The 16,496-nt window shown below is 36.3% G+C and overlaps 1 protein-coding gene across 7 annotated transcripts in view; it reads right to left on the reverse strand.

Annotated features, from left to right (window-relative positions):
- The window catches only part of LOC113055020 (guanine nucleotide exchange factor DBS-like), a 63,927-nt gene that overhangs the window by 32,221 nt on the left and 15,210 nt on the right, over positions 1 to 16,496 (reverse strand). For 6 of the 7 annotated variants that reach the window (XM_026220946.1, XM_026220948.1, XM_026220944.1 and 3 more), the window contains exons 3-15: positions 13,754 to 13,868; positions 13,537 to 13,627; positions 10,305 to 10,424; positions 8,324 to 8,440; positions 8,100 to 8,249; positions 7,861 to 7,985; positions 4,558 to 4,672; positions 4,328 to 4,447; positions 3,025 to 3,216; positions 1,701 to 1,892; positions 1,160 to 1,337; positions 779 to 882; positions 446 to 534 (exon numbers count right to left, since the gene is read on the reverse strand). In XM_026220946.1, the coding sequence (XP_026076731.1) occupies positions 446 to 534; positions 779 to 882; positions 1,160 to 1,337; positions 1,701 to 1,892; positions 3,025 to 3,216; positions 4,328 to 4,447; positions 4,558 to 4,672; positions 7,861 to 7,985; positions 8,100 to 8,249; positions 8,324 to 8,440; positions 10,305 to 10,424; positions 13,537 to 13,627; positions 13,754 to 13,868 (1,708 nt within the window). The remainder of the gene's footprint in view (positions 1 to 445; positions 535 to 778; positions 883 to 1,159; positions 1,338 to 1,700; positions 1,893 to 3,024; positions 3,217 to 4,327; positions 4,448 to 4,557; positions 4,673 to 7,860; positions 7,986 to 8,099; positions 8,250 to 8,323; positions 8,441 to 10,304; positions 10,425 to 13,536; positions 13,628 to 13,753; positions 13,869 to 16,496) is intronic. The other variant, XM_026220945.1, reaches the window with a different exon arrangement.

A 16,496-nucleotide genomic window follows, 5' to 3' on the forward strand; every position in this document is an offset into this window, starting at 1 on the left:
AGGTGAAACACGTGGTTCCCAGTGTGACAACGGTGACAGTGGAAAGCTTGAAATGAAATATCAGAAATGTGTGGAGGATGGGAACAGGGTTTTGTTGAATGTGAATCAATAAAAAAACATGCAACCAAACAAAACTTGCAAAAATATTATGCAATGCGACAACTGATGGTCGCCATCGTCTTCCACAGTGTGTGAAGGTTTGGTAACGGGATACTATTCAATGTGAATCAGTAAAAAAGCTATGCAGGACATGCAAGTTGATGACACATTTTAATTTAGCGCTAACACTATAAGTCCCTGAAAAAATCTATTTAAGTGGTACAGCATTGTCCTTTTAAAAAAAAAGGTTATCTCTGACATTGCTTAAGATACTTGACTTTACAGTGATTTTACCAGAAAATCTTGTGCTGTGTAAGATACTCTTTCTCAGAAGACACGTTCTTACCTGCGTCTGTTTGAAAGTGACTCTTCGGTTTCATTGCTCATGACAACATGACTCGAACCCCCCTGCCCTCGTTCATGCATGACTTCGATCTGTGAGAAACCACAGGAAATCAGAACAAATTTCACAGTTGAAAAAGGATTTAGTTAAAAGAGAAACAGCTTTTTGCTTTAAGCTGAATGTATAATGTGCATGAATGATACAGTAAACTATATGAAATAACTTTTTTAAGGCAACAACTAATCCCAGACTAACTTGGTTTTTAAATGCATTTTAGAATGTTTCAAATTTTTGTTTTACATTTATTTCAGATATTACTGACAGGGACGGATCTACCTTGATGCCACCTTTGGCTTTGCGAATATTCTTTCTTTTTGCCAGTTCTGCATCACTCGGCTGCTTACTGGCGCTGGAGTTTTCTGTAGCTTTGCGGTTTGATGCTGTCGAATTCAAAACATTCAGAATTTCCACTTAAATTATTCAAGCCTAACATTAATGGTTTCCTGTCAGAGACATATTTGCATAAATATGAGAACTGGAACCCCAGTGAGAGTTTTTAATTCTCAGGTTATTAACCTGAAATGAGGACATGCTTCTGAAAAAACACTGAGTGATAAGAATACAAACAATACCACTAACCAAAGGCATTCTGGATATGCATGCATTTCAGTCAACATAGGGTTAAACTTTTTTTTGTTGATTTTGTTTTTTACTCACTTGGTGCAGTGGGTTGTGGGATTTTAGGTGGAGGGCGTTTTGGTGAAGATTCTGGTCGAGGTGCAACAGGTTGCACTGGCCTAGTTTGCTTTGCAGACAGCTTTTTCAGACTCGCGTGTCTTTTCTCAAACATCTCTTGAACGTCATCAAGTCTTTTCAAAGCAGTTTGAGCTTTGATCTGCATGGGAAGATGCAGAAGTGGAAGTACGAAGATCAGAGAAAAACGCAATACTGGCTATTTAAATAAAATACCAGTTATTCATCAGAAACAGATTACAACTACAGTGGGCTCCAAAAGTCTCCAAAAAATGTAAAATAATTTTTATAAAAATAATCATGTAATTTAAAATATTTGTTATTAAACACTCCACGATGAACATTTTTAGTTAATGCATTAACTAAAATTAATGTGTTACATTTATTTGCAATACATTTGTTGCAGCATTTATAAATCTTTATTATTGTTAGTTAATAAAAATTAAAAAAAAACTGGATTTGACTGTATACTTATGTATTCGACTGTAATCAGCTTCATTTGTACCTTGACCAGCTCTGAGAGGATGATCTCATACTGGTTGCTGAGGTTTTTGAGATGAGTGAGCTGCTGCTCTTTGGCTGTGTTCATGTATCCTTCGATGTCCTGCAGCGCTGCTTCTGCGCCTTCCTGGGTCTGGCATCTGTCTACAGCCTGAGAGGCCAACAGATAAACTCCGGTCTCACACCACTGGTTCACCTGCCAACACACAAACACAGAGGCACATCAATGCTTCTCTTTGTCCAGGACCAAATTTTAAACTAGAGGTATACAGTGCAGGTTATTAAATTTGTTAATATTACAACCCATAAAAAAGGAAGCTGCTGTAATAATTTGTATTTATTATGCAAACAGATTAAATTTTAGTGACTGACACCTGGGGCCCTGTTTTAACGTTCTAAGCACATGGTCTAAACCATAGTGCAGGTGCACTCAGGGCATGTGTCTGCGGTCTGCGCTCCCGGCGTGTGGTCTAAAAGTGTTTTTAAAATTAAAATGAAAACATTCAAATAAGCTAATTCAGCATATTATTAGATACTATAATAATATTTAAAGAATGTACTATATCAAAGACTATAGAATACCCAGAATGTGTCACTTGTATGGTTTTGAATTGGCAAAAATGCAATGCTCAGTTTGGCTGCTCTATCGAAGGAAGCCCCGCCTTTTAAATAAAAGAGCCAATCGGTTAAGTTGCTTCAGAAGTCCGGTTGCTAAAAAACAGTCAGCATTCAGATGGCTGGGCTACCCTGAAAAAAATATGCTTTTTTAACGTTATTGGAACAAATTAAACAACATTTATGAGACTTGTTGTCAGATTTCATTGGTGATTTCAAATATTAAATTCAATCGTAAGCTTAGCGAACAGTTTTGGAGAATTGGACGTTTCCTCATTCAGAGAGATAGGATCTACACTTGCTTGCCCGAGAACATTTCAAAGATGGCCGCCAAGTGAAATGACTTTATATACATAAGCAAAAAGGTACAATTCTTTCCATGCCACACTTCTGACGTAAACTGCAAAATATAATTTTGTTAATCAGTAGTATTATATTTGTATTTTTATTAACATGTTTCTTGTTTTACTCTTAAATGAAACTACATTTTCTAAAACTGTGAAAAAAAATAAATTAAATAAACTTATCTCAAGATACATAATGCAAAATCTAGTCTTACGTTTTTTACACTTTGGTAAATGTATTTGTCTTCAGACAACATGCATGTCACCTCTCAAAATCAAGCCTTTGTCATGTCCCGAGTCATTCATGCCGAGGTAAAAACTCAATGTTAAGGTGCTGTAATTCAGTAGGATGCTAGTTGTTTCACGGACCTCGTCGATGCGTTTGTGGATTTCAAGTGATTTGCTCAGAATGTCACGTTTCTTTTTGGCCTCATTGCTGAAGTCATCACAGATCCGACGCAGTTCGACACACTTCGGCCGGATGGAGTCTACGGCGTAGTGGTTACTTTGAATGAGCTGGTCACCATGCTGAGCGTGAAGCTGAGCTTTCTCCAAGGACTCCTGCACAGATCAAGAAACACAGTAAAGCGCAATACATTATTAACGATTTACACTGCTATCTTGACTATCATTACTAACTGACTTGCGAGTTCGGTTTTATTTACCGCATGCTTACACACAGTATCTGCACATTCTTGGCACTGTCTTTCTAGATAAGCTGGCTGATAAGAAGTGTTAAGGTAAAAATAAAAAAAAATCTTGGTAGTGACACCAGTACACCAGCATTCGATGTTAAGGATCAGCGTGAGAACATGCACTGATAACAAGTGCTGCAGTTCCTCTTAGTAAGGTATACTTGTGTTTTTATTCCTTGCAAACATTGCTGTGGCAAGCTATGATAATTTAAATATATCTTAACAACTGAAACAAAAGAGAAATCTATCTCAGTGTATATAGTATTTTGTTTACGTGATATGTGTGTTTGCAGTGTATATTTATTATTATGTCAGCAAACCCCCAACTGCTCCCCAGTTTCCGCAGCATAAATGGTGCACATATGCACACTGTTGTGTGTGTGCACTTTGTATGGGTTAAATGCAGAGCACGAATTCTGAGTATAGGTCATCGTACGTCACTTCACTATCACTTCTACTGTATCCTGTTCACATAGAAGATATTGAGCAGCAAATAAACATTAGTTTTCTGAAGAATCACGGTACACTAAAGACTGCAGTAATGACTGCAGAAAATTCAGCATTGCCATCAAGGAAATAATTTATATTTTAAAACAGATTAAAATAGAAAACAGCTGTTTTTAATTCTAATAATATTTCACAGCATTACTGTTTTTACTGTAAAATTTGCAGCCTTGGTAAGTATAAGAAATCTTGTTCAAAAATAAAATATGTTTTTTTTTAATTATTCATTTATTTTAACTATTCATTTGGCTGGTAGTTTATAGTCTATATATATATATATATATATATATATATATATATATATATATAATGAATTATATGAATATGTATTTGGACTGTGATTAGGGGGATTTATAAAGTGACTTGGGAAAGTAAAAATCTAAACTACTTAAAAGTTGCTTGTTGTTGAGCCCTGTAAGCGTTAATAACTGCTTTGCATTCTGGGCCAGGTTTAAGATTGAAACGATTTTGACCTGAGCTTTGTCCTCCAAGGTCTTCAGATCGCCCAGTAGATGTTCCACCTGAGCCACACAGTCCCCAGTGTCAGACAGGCCCAGCAAGGTCTCCATCAGGCCATCCAGGGAAACTTTCACCTGATGCAATGGACGAAACACACCAAGTTCATCTCGGTTGACTAGACAACTGCTATTGGTATATTTGGTATAATGGCTGCCTAATAAGTTTACAGAGACTTCCGCCGTACCTCTCTGAAGTCCTGCTCAAAGTGCCGTAACTGTAAGCACTGCTCCAATTTGAGGTGATGCCTCGACCAGAACTGTTCAAACGCATTCTCCGTCTCATCGAGCTGCACTAACAACCTGAGAAAAACAAACAAACGCTTTTACCGTGTCTGTGTCAGAGGAGCTGAAGTGAATTAGATTTCACAGAGGAACATGATATGTCACCAGGCTTTAAAGAATAATAGCACGACTGTGACAAGATTCAAATACTATATTCAAAACGAAATCTAAAAACACTTATTAATGTTCATGTTCCTATTGTGAATGATTCATGGTTCAATAGTTCTCGTAATCTTTTATCAGAATATAACTTGTTCTGTGACTTTTTTTTTTTTTTTTTTGGCTGACGTCAGCAAGAACCTTCTTGGCATTCCTGATGGTTAAAATCTCCTGCAGTCAATATTTTGTTTTGCTCACATACTGTATGCCACGTAGCTACATGTTTAACCGCATAATTCCAGCTAACAAGAACTTCTGGCAAGATCCTCCCAAAGTTATGAACAAACATTCTTACAGTAACATTACAGAAACATGTGTTCAACGTTAACTGGTAAGTTCTCAAGATATTAGCAAAAAATATATATATAGAAATTATATTTATAAAATTATATTACATTATTTATTCTTCATTTATGGAACTTTTTTTCTGAAATGTATTAGTTGGACATTTGTCTTACATTTTTAATTATTACTATTTAGAGAACATTCAAAAGTTACTTCTCCATAATGTAAGAAAAATGTTAATTAAAATGTTATTATTGCTTGTTTCCATACTAACAGAAGTTGACCAGTCTGCCAAATTTTTGTTAAACAGATTTAATATTATTTCTAACAAGTTATCTGTCATGTGCGCCAACATTTTATAACATACCCCATCTATCTCTGGAGTAGTCTGTCAAGCACTATTTATCGCTCTTTTTAATATAAATTTGTTAAAGATTATCAGAGCTATGAACTTTCAGAAATGTTTGAACTAAAAGTTCAGCGCCACCCACAAAAAAAAACAAAAAAAAACGGTTTTGTATTTTTATTGTTTTTCTTACTATTGCTTGGGCCCTTTTATATTGAAACATAGTCTCCTGAGTTCACCGAAAATGTTTTCTGGAAGTATTCCTGTGCCCAAGTTGTGATTCCATTACAGTAGCATTCCTGTATTGTATGTATGTACTGCACACTGAGAAACTCCTTTCTGATATTGCTCCACTATTAATCGCTGCAGCATTGGGGGAATTGGCTATCCTCTGCCCATCTTGACTTCTGAGAAACACTGCCACTCTGAGAGGCTATTTTTATACTCAATCATGTTGCCAATTGACCTACCGTATTTTCTGGACTATAAGTCGCACTTTTTTCATAGTTTGGCTGGTCCTGCGACTTACAGTCAGGTGTGACTTATTTATCAAAATTAATTTGACATGAAACAGGGAGAAATGAACCAAGAGAGAACATTACCGTCTACAGCCAAGAGAGGGCGCTCCGTGCTGCTCATTGCTCCTGTAGCCCATGCGGCAAGGAAGTCGACTGGAAGTTGAAGTCGGCCGCGCGCTGCCATCTTTTAGCAGAACTTCACTTGCGTTAGCATTCCCATTGACTCCCATTTATTTTGGCGTCACTTTGACAGCGAATAACTTTACATCTGAGGCGTTTAAAGACTCCGTTTGTCCATTATTTATTTTTAAAGATACATGGCAATGTATAAAGGGCTCCATTACCTTCTATGTTACATTATGTCCCCGTAGAAACAGTTTTTGTAAAAATAGGCTAACGATTGCGTCATAACCACTCTGCATTACCGTACAGACAGGAGGAGAAGCTCGCAGGTAATTAACTTAATATGGCGTACTGGCATTACATTTTAAAATACTATACAAAATAATTAATCAGAATACATACTCCTACTCACTCACTCCAAAGAACTCCCCGCTCAAGCTTGCCGTCTCTGCAAGATTAACGATGGGAGTTTGCACGCACAGCTACTAGAAGATTTACATCTGTCAGACAGGTTGCTGACGTCGTCAAGCTTCGTTTGAGTCTGCGCGTCAGAAACGGAAGTGCTAAAAAACGCTAAAAATGGGCTTCACTTGTCTCAATTGAGTTCCAATGGGGTCGCTGTGTCCATTTCTTTTACTGTCTATGCTGTAGCCTCTTCCTGAAAACATAGAGCGCCCTCTCGCGGTTTTAGATGGTAATGTTTTCTCTTGGTTCTTGGTTCTAAATAAATGCGACTTATAGTCCAGTGCGACCTATATATGTTTTTTCCTCGCCATGATGTATTTTTGTACTGATGCGACTTATACTTAGGTGCGACTTATAGTCAGAAAAATACAGTAATAAGTTGCAAACTGGTCTTCCAGCTGTTCCTTATATGTACATTTAACTTCTCCGGCCTCTTATTGCAACCTCTCCCAACTTTTCTGGAATGAGTTGCTCTCATAAAATCCAAAATAAGCCAGTATTTGGCATGATGTCTCACTTTCAACATCTGATATGTTATCTATATTCTATTGTTAATAAAATCTAAGTTTATGAGATTTGTAAATTATTCCATTGCTATTTTAGTCACAATTTGTACAGTGTCCCAACTTTTTTGGAATCAGGTTTGTATACGCACACTCACACATACACACACACTCACACACACATATATTTATATTTATGTATATATATGTATGTATGTCTGTATGTATGTATGTGTGTAATCAGTTATCCTTCCGTGAACTTGGGAACCATTTCTATGTGGCTCACGGTTTTGCTGACCCGGTCTTTGTTACAATACAAAAAAGTATTTCCTTGTTTTATAGCCAATTTCACCACGTCCTGTGCAGAGAGATGGAAATGTGGCATTTGAATGCTAAAAGAATCAGCAAATGCAAAATATAGTAAATCATGCTACACCTATTTTGGTATTTCACACAATATCAGAAACAGTTCCCAAGGTCACAGAACCGATAAAAGATAACTGACTGATATACACAGACATATGTAAACAAAAACATTATTTATATGTCGTCCATGGAAAGTTTATTTATTTATTTTTATTCAGAAATGTTTTAGTCAGACATTCGTCTCATTTTTATATTATAGTTTATTTCCAGATGTTCAGAGAACATTCAAATGTTACAGTCTGATAATGTTTGCAGAATGATCAAATGGAACTTTCGCTTTACCAACGTCCTTTTGTTAGCTGAAATTCTATTTACCGTAAGCTAGAGTATCATATTTATTGGTGTTACTTTTTGTGTTTGAAAAAAAATATTTTGACAAACCTCTCAACGGTTGTTTGGTTCTCTACCTCATCTGGGTTCAAAATGTGGCTCTCGGTTTTACTTGCCTGGTCTTTGATACAAGATAACAGAGTATTTCCTTGCTTTACAGCCAATTTCAGCTCGTCCTGTGCAGAAAGATGGAAACGTGGCATATGAATGTATATACAGATAATGTTATGTTGTTCTACACGATGTTAGAAACGGTTCCCAAGGTCATGGAACCAATAAAAGATAACTACCTTGAGCTTATCGTGTTTTTCGGTGTGTGTGATGATCAAGTCTTTGGTGCACTGCACGTCATTGGGAAGTTCAGTTTCTGCTAGGTCAGTTCCAAACTGCTGCAGCATCTGTGCTGTGCTCTTCACTGTTAGCGCAAAGTTCTCAATGGCCTAGGACACAACATTTTAACCCAGTCTGAATAGATGATATGCATGGGAGCATTCAAAAGACAAAACTTTCTTACTGTGCGATGGTGAATCCACTGACTGTGGCAATAGTCCAGGGTTCCCCCCAGGTCAAAGGTCAGCTGGCCTCTGTCAATATAGCCATGCAAGTCTGACAGGGAATTAAGCATGACAATCTAGAAGAGAAGAGAAAAAAACAAGGAATAAGCCATGATCGCCTACATATTTAGGGTACAGAAACTAAAAGTTTGTCATACTTTACCACAATGTCACATTTAAGGAACTGCTATATTAACGGGGGGACATTCTATAATGCTTAACATGGTTTAACGTACTAATACAGTGATATTAACAGACCAAACTCACTAAACATCATACTAATAAAGTATACTATCTACAAAATATCAGATGATCCCTGAATATGAATGCAACCCGTTTAATAAAAAAAAATTTTTTGCAAGCCTTTTGCATTTATATTCAGGGCTCCTCTGATTTTTTTTGTGCATAGTATACTTTATTAGTATAATGTTTAGTCTTCGTACATTAAGCCACATTAACTGTTTTCTTATAACGGTTTTCTATGGGAGGAAAAGGCTTAACGTGTTATTAGACAAGTTGCATTCATATTCAGGGCTCATCTGATTTTTTATAGATAGTATACTTTATTAGTATAATGTTTAGTGAGTTTGGTCTGTTACTTTAACTTCCTTAGTACATTAAGCCACGTTTAGAGTTTTACAATGTTAAGCTTTTTAGAATGTCCAATAACAGGGCCTGAGAACATCAGACAACACATACACACATACGTTAGCTGCTGTAGCAAACTTCAAAACTTGAGCTCCTTTAAATATCCACGCAAACATTTTACAGGACATATATAGTAAAAACTGTTGTGAGGAAAGAATGTTCTGGGTTTGATAAGCTCGATCGATAGCATTTGTGGTTGTTTTGACTCATCACTCATCTCCTTTGAATAAAAAAAAAGAAAAAACTAGAGTTATAATGAGGCACTTATTATTATTTTATTAAAAATAAAAAGGGCTCATTTTTTGAGGATTCAAAAGCATAAATGTGAGGCTTATAATTTTATAAAAGCACTTCCATTTATTCTTCTGATTACTTTTATATAATTAGAGCTGTAAAACATTTTAAATTAGTTCTCTTTTTTTAAGGTTTTAGAGGTGATGGTGTTAAATTGCAATCATAACAGTTATAAAATTAGATATAACTTTACAAAAAATGTTCACACTAAAACCATAAATTCATTCATACAGTTCACGGCCGTACTATTAAAATAATGAATATTTTAATGTTTACAGATTGGCCCCTTTCATTTAAATTGTAAATGCCCCAATTATTTTTATGACTAACTATCTTTTAATTCATCTGCAGATGACATTTAGCATCCAGAAAGTATTCACAGCACATTCACATTTTGTTATATTACAGCCTTATTCAAAACATTTTTAAATGCATTATATTCCTCAAAATTCTACAAAAGTAGACCATAATGACAACATGAAAGTTTGTTTGAAATCTTTGAAAATGGATAAAAAAAAAAAAAAAAAGGAATTGAATCCATCTTAAGGCTGTAACATAAAATGTAAAACACTGTGAATACTTTCCAGATGCACTTGTATGTTCACTGCAGCACAAACTTTAGATGTAGCATGCAGATGATAATCTCATGCACCAACATTTTTAGCTGTGGACATGTGTTTTCTCAAGTGTGTGAGAAAGTGGCATATACAGAATTTCACAGATTTGCCACAATGGCGCACGAGTAGCGATAAGGCACATTGCAGAGTAACACTGTTCCCTGTATCTTCTAAAGTGGCCTTAAAACAGATTTGCAGATTATCTGCACACAGTCTGTAGGTAAACACCATTTCAGACATGCATAATACAACAGGATGACAGGCTGTGTCAATAATTTAGTGAATGGGTGATCATGGTTACAAACACTCCAGACGAGCCATACACATCGCATGGTGAATGACCGGACGCGCTGAGGCTCCAGACAGACAGAAGCACGCTTACCGGTACCTTCAATTTGAAGTCATCCCTATGTAACCGCATACTGACATCAGCGATGGCCCTCTGGAGGAGACGAGAAGGTTTCAGAACCAGAACAAGCTGCAGATTCCCTGGAAAGGAGCCCTTTGGTCATGAAAGAAAATGAAACATTCAAGTATTTGAATCGTTTATTTGACAATTCTCAGACATTAACTATAGTACTACCTTTGTTCTTTTATTACATTTATGAAGTTATAAAATAACATTTATAAAGGTGTAATAATATGTATAAAATATAATACATACATAAATATAATATATAAGCAAAAAATATTTTTAAGTTGTAAATAAAACAAAGGTTACTGCAGTATGTTAAGTAAATAATATTTAAGTTTTTCTTTCATGTTCAATTCAGTGTTACTTGAATGTGTTTTTTTTTTGTTGTGTTTTTTTTTTTGTTTGTTTGTTTTGCTTTTTTTGCCGTTGTAATTGTTACATTTACTAGCCGTTTCTGAGTGAGAATTGTTACAATGTCAGTTTGTGTGTGTGTGCGTGCGTGCGTGCGTGTGTGTGTGTGTATTTACATTGCATTTAAAATTAAATTACATTTGTTTAAAATAGAATATGATTTAAAACAGGTAACCTCTGGTAATAATAATAGTTAAATTGTATTCAAATTCTTTAATTATTTTTATTTTCAGTTTAGTAAAATAGACCATAATATTTGTTTTAATAATAAAACCTATTATTATTACATTCATTATTATTTTCATGATTATTATTCAAAATATTGTTTTTATTTTATAAAAATGAAATCACAAAAGAACTTTTACTATTGCAATAACACTCTTGTTGAATATAAAATGTACTGTAAGAAATGTAATGAGTATTTTAAAATGAACAATTAGGCTTAAGTGTTGCTGTCACCAGAGGTGGGTAGTAACGAGTTACATTTACTTCGTTACATTTACTTTTCGGAGTATATTTAAAGATGGGTACTTTATACTCTTACTTGAGTATTTTTTGGAAAAAAAACTGTACTTTTACTTCGTTACTGTGGGCGACGCACCTCTCGTTACTTTATCTTAATGCAATAAATGTTATAAATGGTTCAGTTTATTCCAAACGCGCCGTCTACTTTTCTCTGGGCAATGAGCGATGCCCATTCGCGAATGATTCATTCTTTTGAGTCAATTCTGTTCAAAGGCTAGATCAAACCAATTGGCAAACGAGTGAATTGGTTCATGAATCAGTTTGAATGATTCGTTCAGTTCCCTGCCGCACGCGCTGAGCGTCTGAAGCGGTTCACTCAGGCCGGTGACACACTGGATGCGTGGCGCAAGCATCTCAGCCGCGTGGCGTGTCGGTTTTTAATTCGGCTCCCATGTTAACAGGTTAGGGCATACAGACCGCCTGCGTGAGACGCGCGTCTCAGGCGCGGCTCGAGCCGCGCGGCAAACGCTTGCTTGCTAGAAATAGAACCGACGCCTATTTTTACCGCGACACGCGCGCGTGTTGGAAGCTTTTCCAGGCAAAATATAATAGTAAAATGTGTTTAAATGTCATTTTGTACACAAATACATATGAATTCCTGATATTTTGATATTTGAAAGTCTATAGGTTGACATAAATTCAGATATAAATGTAAAAAAAAAAAAAATAATAATAATTATCGATTTTCAAATATTGCACCCGTCAAACATAATCTATTTCGCCGTCAATACTTTTGACAGTGTCCTTTATCAGTAGGCGTAGGTCTGTAAAAAAAAGTATATATTGTTGTAATGAAGACATGGGCCTGGTCTGTCAACGGTCTCCCTCTACAGCAGCAGCGCGCCAGCGCCGCGTCAGGCACGCTTCTGGTGTGTAAAGACACAGAATCCGCCACGCTTCTGGGACGCTTCTGGGACGCTTCAGACACGCGGCGCTCACGCCACGCAGCCTGTGTGTCACCGGCCTCAGAGTTGTAACGTTTAACATGAGCAGCGTTGAATACGGGGATATGGAACTGCACTGAATTGAAAGCAAATCTGCAAAGGCTATTATTTGCTTGCGATGGAGATCCTTATTAGATGAACGCGTGTGCTGTCTACTGTTTAACAGGTAATAACTTGGGCTACATTCGATTACAGTACACGATACCACTGTGACATTAGTTTGTTGTACGTATGTGCCTTATAACAGAGGGGAGACAAGTTGAATGCAGCTTCCAAAAGACAAAAAATAGCCGATTAAGATTTTATTAATTTTAATACAATCACACCGGTGCGAGTACGTTCAGCAAGTCATATCATCAGCTGCTAAATTCAGACCTTGCTGGCGCTGAGCCAGTGACAGACGCGTTTTTACAGCGCTGAGCATTATAACCAATCACACACGGTTCTGTTGAGCTGATGAATGCAATGGCCAATCAGAGGTGTTCGGATGAGTCATCACTGAAATGCCGGTGCTTCCTTCACTCACTCGTTCACTGACTGAATACCTCTTTTGTCAGAAACAACAAAGTGCAGATGTGTGTACGAATCTATAATTAAGTTATTGATTTCACAGTGTTAACAGTTTCAGTGATTTTAATGGGAGTTTCTGAAGGTGATTGAAATCTAGACTGTCATTGAAAATGATCTTTAATAATGTAAATGTTATTTGCTCTCTTTCTGAACAATGAAAGATTAGTAGCAATATTTATATCACATTAACTTTCAATGTTAAATTCACATTTAATATAAAGTCAGTCGTATTAAAAATATGTTATGGCATGACACCTGTATCTGTTACTTAAGAAAACATACAGGGTTTTATAATAAATTACATAAATTGGAGTAAAGGCTGAAATATATACATTTATACACACACACATACATTTTATCTATATATCTAAATAAAAATAGGCTCCATATATGACCCAAAGTAACTAGTAACTAACTACTTGAGTAGATTTTTTATCCGATACTCTTTTACTCTTACTCAAGTAACTATTCAATACTTTTACTTTTACTTAAGTTTTTGGGTATTCTACCCACCTCTGGCTGTCACTGAAGAAAATAATAAGATATTTTATGCTTATAATTTGTAATAGAACATGTAACAAGTATTTTTAATAGACAAACTGGACTCAGCTTGTTATATCTCTTGTACAGTGTACAGTGCATAAGCTGTGCATCATGTTCTTTTTGGTCTGAGTTGCTTCGAGATCTGTAAACGTCATGGTAAAGAGCAGTTTTAACTTCACAAAGCTTCAGCAAGAGCCTGTACAAACCGCTATCCGTGCCAGAGAAGTGATTGCTGAGTTCCATTTGTCCTTCCTGCGGTCCAGGATGATGATGAAGCCAATGCTAGCGGCATCCATGCTGAAGGATGGAGGACAGAAACAGACAAAAACCATCAGACAGAAATCAAGCAAACTTCTTGTTTTTGCAGTTGGCTTCACTTTAAATTTTGAAAATCATTACCAATGACAATAAACGAGGTTTCACCTTGGTATGCTTGTCAGGTATGTGACAACATTAACAAAATCCTCATCTGACACCTCATTAAAACTTGAAAACTCTGGGAAGGTGATGATGGGAGATCCATCTTTTCCTCTTCCTCCTGCAAAAAAATGTCATGGACTTTAGTGCCTAGTTAATTCACAATTATCAAACCTGAGGAAAATTCAGTTTTAGCATGTTAAATGGCACTTTGTGTGTGTGTGTGTGTGTGTGTCATGATTGATGCACATTTTGTGTGCACCTAAACTGAAACTACACACAATGTGTGAAGTCACATGCAACAAAAACCAAGCGTGAGAACATTAAAAGCATGACCTACAGGTTTGACTTATTTCCTGAAATTAAACATGTAAACCATATTATATTTATATTACATATAAATCGTGGCAGTTGTGACCTAATGGATAGAGTGTCGGACTTGTAATCTGAAGGTTGTGGGTTCAAGTCTCAGGTCTGGCAGGGATTGTAGGTGTGGGGAGTGAGAGACCCTTGAGCAAGACACTGAACCCCCAACTGCTCCCCGGGTGCCCACATGTGTGTGTGTGTGTGTGTGTGTGTTTGTGTGTGCGTGCATGTGCGTGCGTGTGTGTGTGTGTGTGCGTGTGTGCGTGCGTGCATGCAAACTTGTGTTAAATGCAGAGCACAAAATCTGGGTATGAGTTGCCATATGTCACAGCACTTTTTTTTTTTTTTTTTTGCAGTTTCTGTGCCATCACACCTATAGACTGAGACTTCTAACACACATTTTGTGAAGATATAAGCAGTAGAAACTAGGTGTGAGTCTGTGAAAGCATTATGACCCTTTTTTTCTCTTTTTTTTTTTTTTTACTAGTGCATTACCTATAACCCTCCTATAATTGTTTTTATTATTAGCCTATTATTCGTTCATATTATTCTCTCAAGTTATCACCACCTCCTTTCGACATTTTATTTGACTTGATATATTTAAATGGATTATATATATATATATATATATATATATATATATATATATATATATATATATATATATTTTTTTTTTTTTTTTTTTTTTAGAAAATAAGGACCACAACTTTTCAACCACAAGGGGGCAACAGTGGCATCAGAGCCATCCAGTGAGTTCCGACAAATTCATAAAGTATTTTATACATTGCATACAGAACCTTTTTAAAAATGTTTGTTAGCTTGCTAACAAAAAATCATACAGTTAATAAAATTCAGATTATAAAATTAAACTGTTTACAGATATTTCTACATACATAGAACTAATACATTTTATGCTCACATAGCCTACATTATTAACTATGCAAATCCATAAAAAAAGTACCAATTACCAATTTATATTTTTGAGTCATACTGTATAATCAATTACATTTTAATTTTACTTGAAACAATTTAATATGGAAAGGACAATGACATATTGAAAACCTTTAGTTAATATATATATATATATATGTGTGTGTGTGTGTGTGTGTGTGTGTGTGTGTGTGTGTGTGTGTGTGTGTGTGTGTGTGTGTGTGTGTGTGTGTGTGTGTGTGTGTGTGTGTGTGCGTGCGTGCGTGCGTGCGTGCGTGCGTGCGTGCGTGTGTGTGTGTGTGTACTATCACATTTTAACTTGTATATGTGTTTGAAAACAAATAACCCCAAGACCCCTGCTGTAGATCACAGACCATAGTATCATTTTTAAATAATTCAAATCATTTTAGCAAGCTGTTCTCCAGTGTGCATATGTAATCTCCTCTTTAACAGGGACTCTTCTCGCTGAGCTTATTCGTGAGGGCGGTTTGAAGAAAGATGTGTTTATTTGCAGTGATGAGGCAGATGTCACATGTCCATCCATTTTTAGACTTATGCTTCAACTCTTCACTTAGATAATGTTTAGGTGATTCTTTTAATAGTTTACAAGTATCGGAATAAAGTTTAGTCAAGTGTAAGACAAGGAAGACAAGGAATAAAATGTAGACAAGTAAGTGCGTGTTTAGTTTCCATTTAAATGTACAATATTCAAACCCCCCCCCCACCCACACACACACACACAGCCCACATTCACCGTCTTATTTAGAACTTCACTGGAAAAACCTCACCCAGCTTGCAGTGGAATGACGTTTCTTTATAATTCTGACATATATTGGACACCTATAAAACCAGATATAAAGAATCTGTAGCAACTGCTGATGTTTTCTTTCTTGTCTCTTTTGATTAAGCAATCCCATACCTAGCTACCGCATAACAATACGCTAAAATATCATGCGCAAACATATACACAAATGAAAACACACACACACACACACATATTCATGTCATCCTGGCTTTGCCTCGCTCTACCAGTTTGATGCATGACTTCTGACCTGATTACTTTTTTGTTCGCTCGTGAATGAGACACATTCTATTCTATTCAGTTTCTTCACACAGACCTAATGGATGACATCAAGCTTTTCAGCGGAAAGCAGCACTTGAGGAGCCAGATAAATAGATTGCACAAAGTATGATGGGATTGTTTTTCTCTGTAACATTACACAAGTGCTGCAGTTCTGATGGCTGGTGCAGGCGTCTTGGCAGACGAGGCCAGGCCTCAGGAGATCTGACTGGGTCGGGAAGGAATGAGAAAGCTCTCCAAGGAGCTCCGAGTCTGTAGCTGCGATGTCCCTCCCACTTGATTCAGTTCAGCGTGTAAGTTTTTCCATAGAGCTCTGCTTGTGCTGAACGTGGTAAACACTGCTGTTTTATTAGTTAATATTATTTATTTTGT

Source organism: Carassius auratus, chromosome 36 (assembly GCF_003368295.1).
Source record: "Carassius auratus strain Wakin chromosome 36, ASM336829v1, whole genome shotgun sequence".
Taxonomy (NCBI): domain Eukaryota; kingdom Metazoa; phylum Chordata; class Actinopteri; order Cypriniformes; family Cyprinidae; genus Carassius; species Carassius auratus.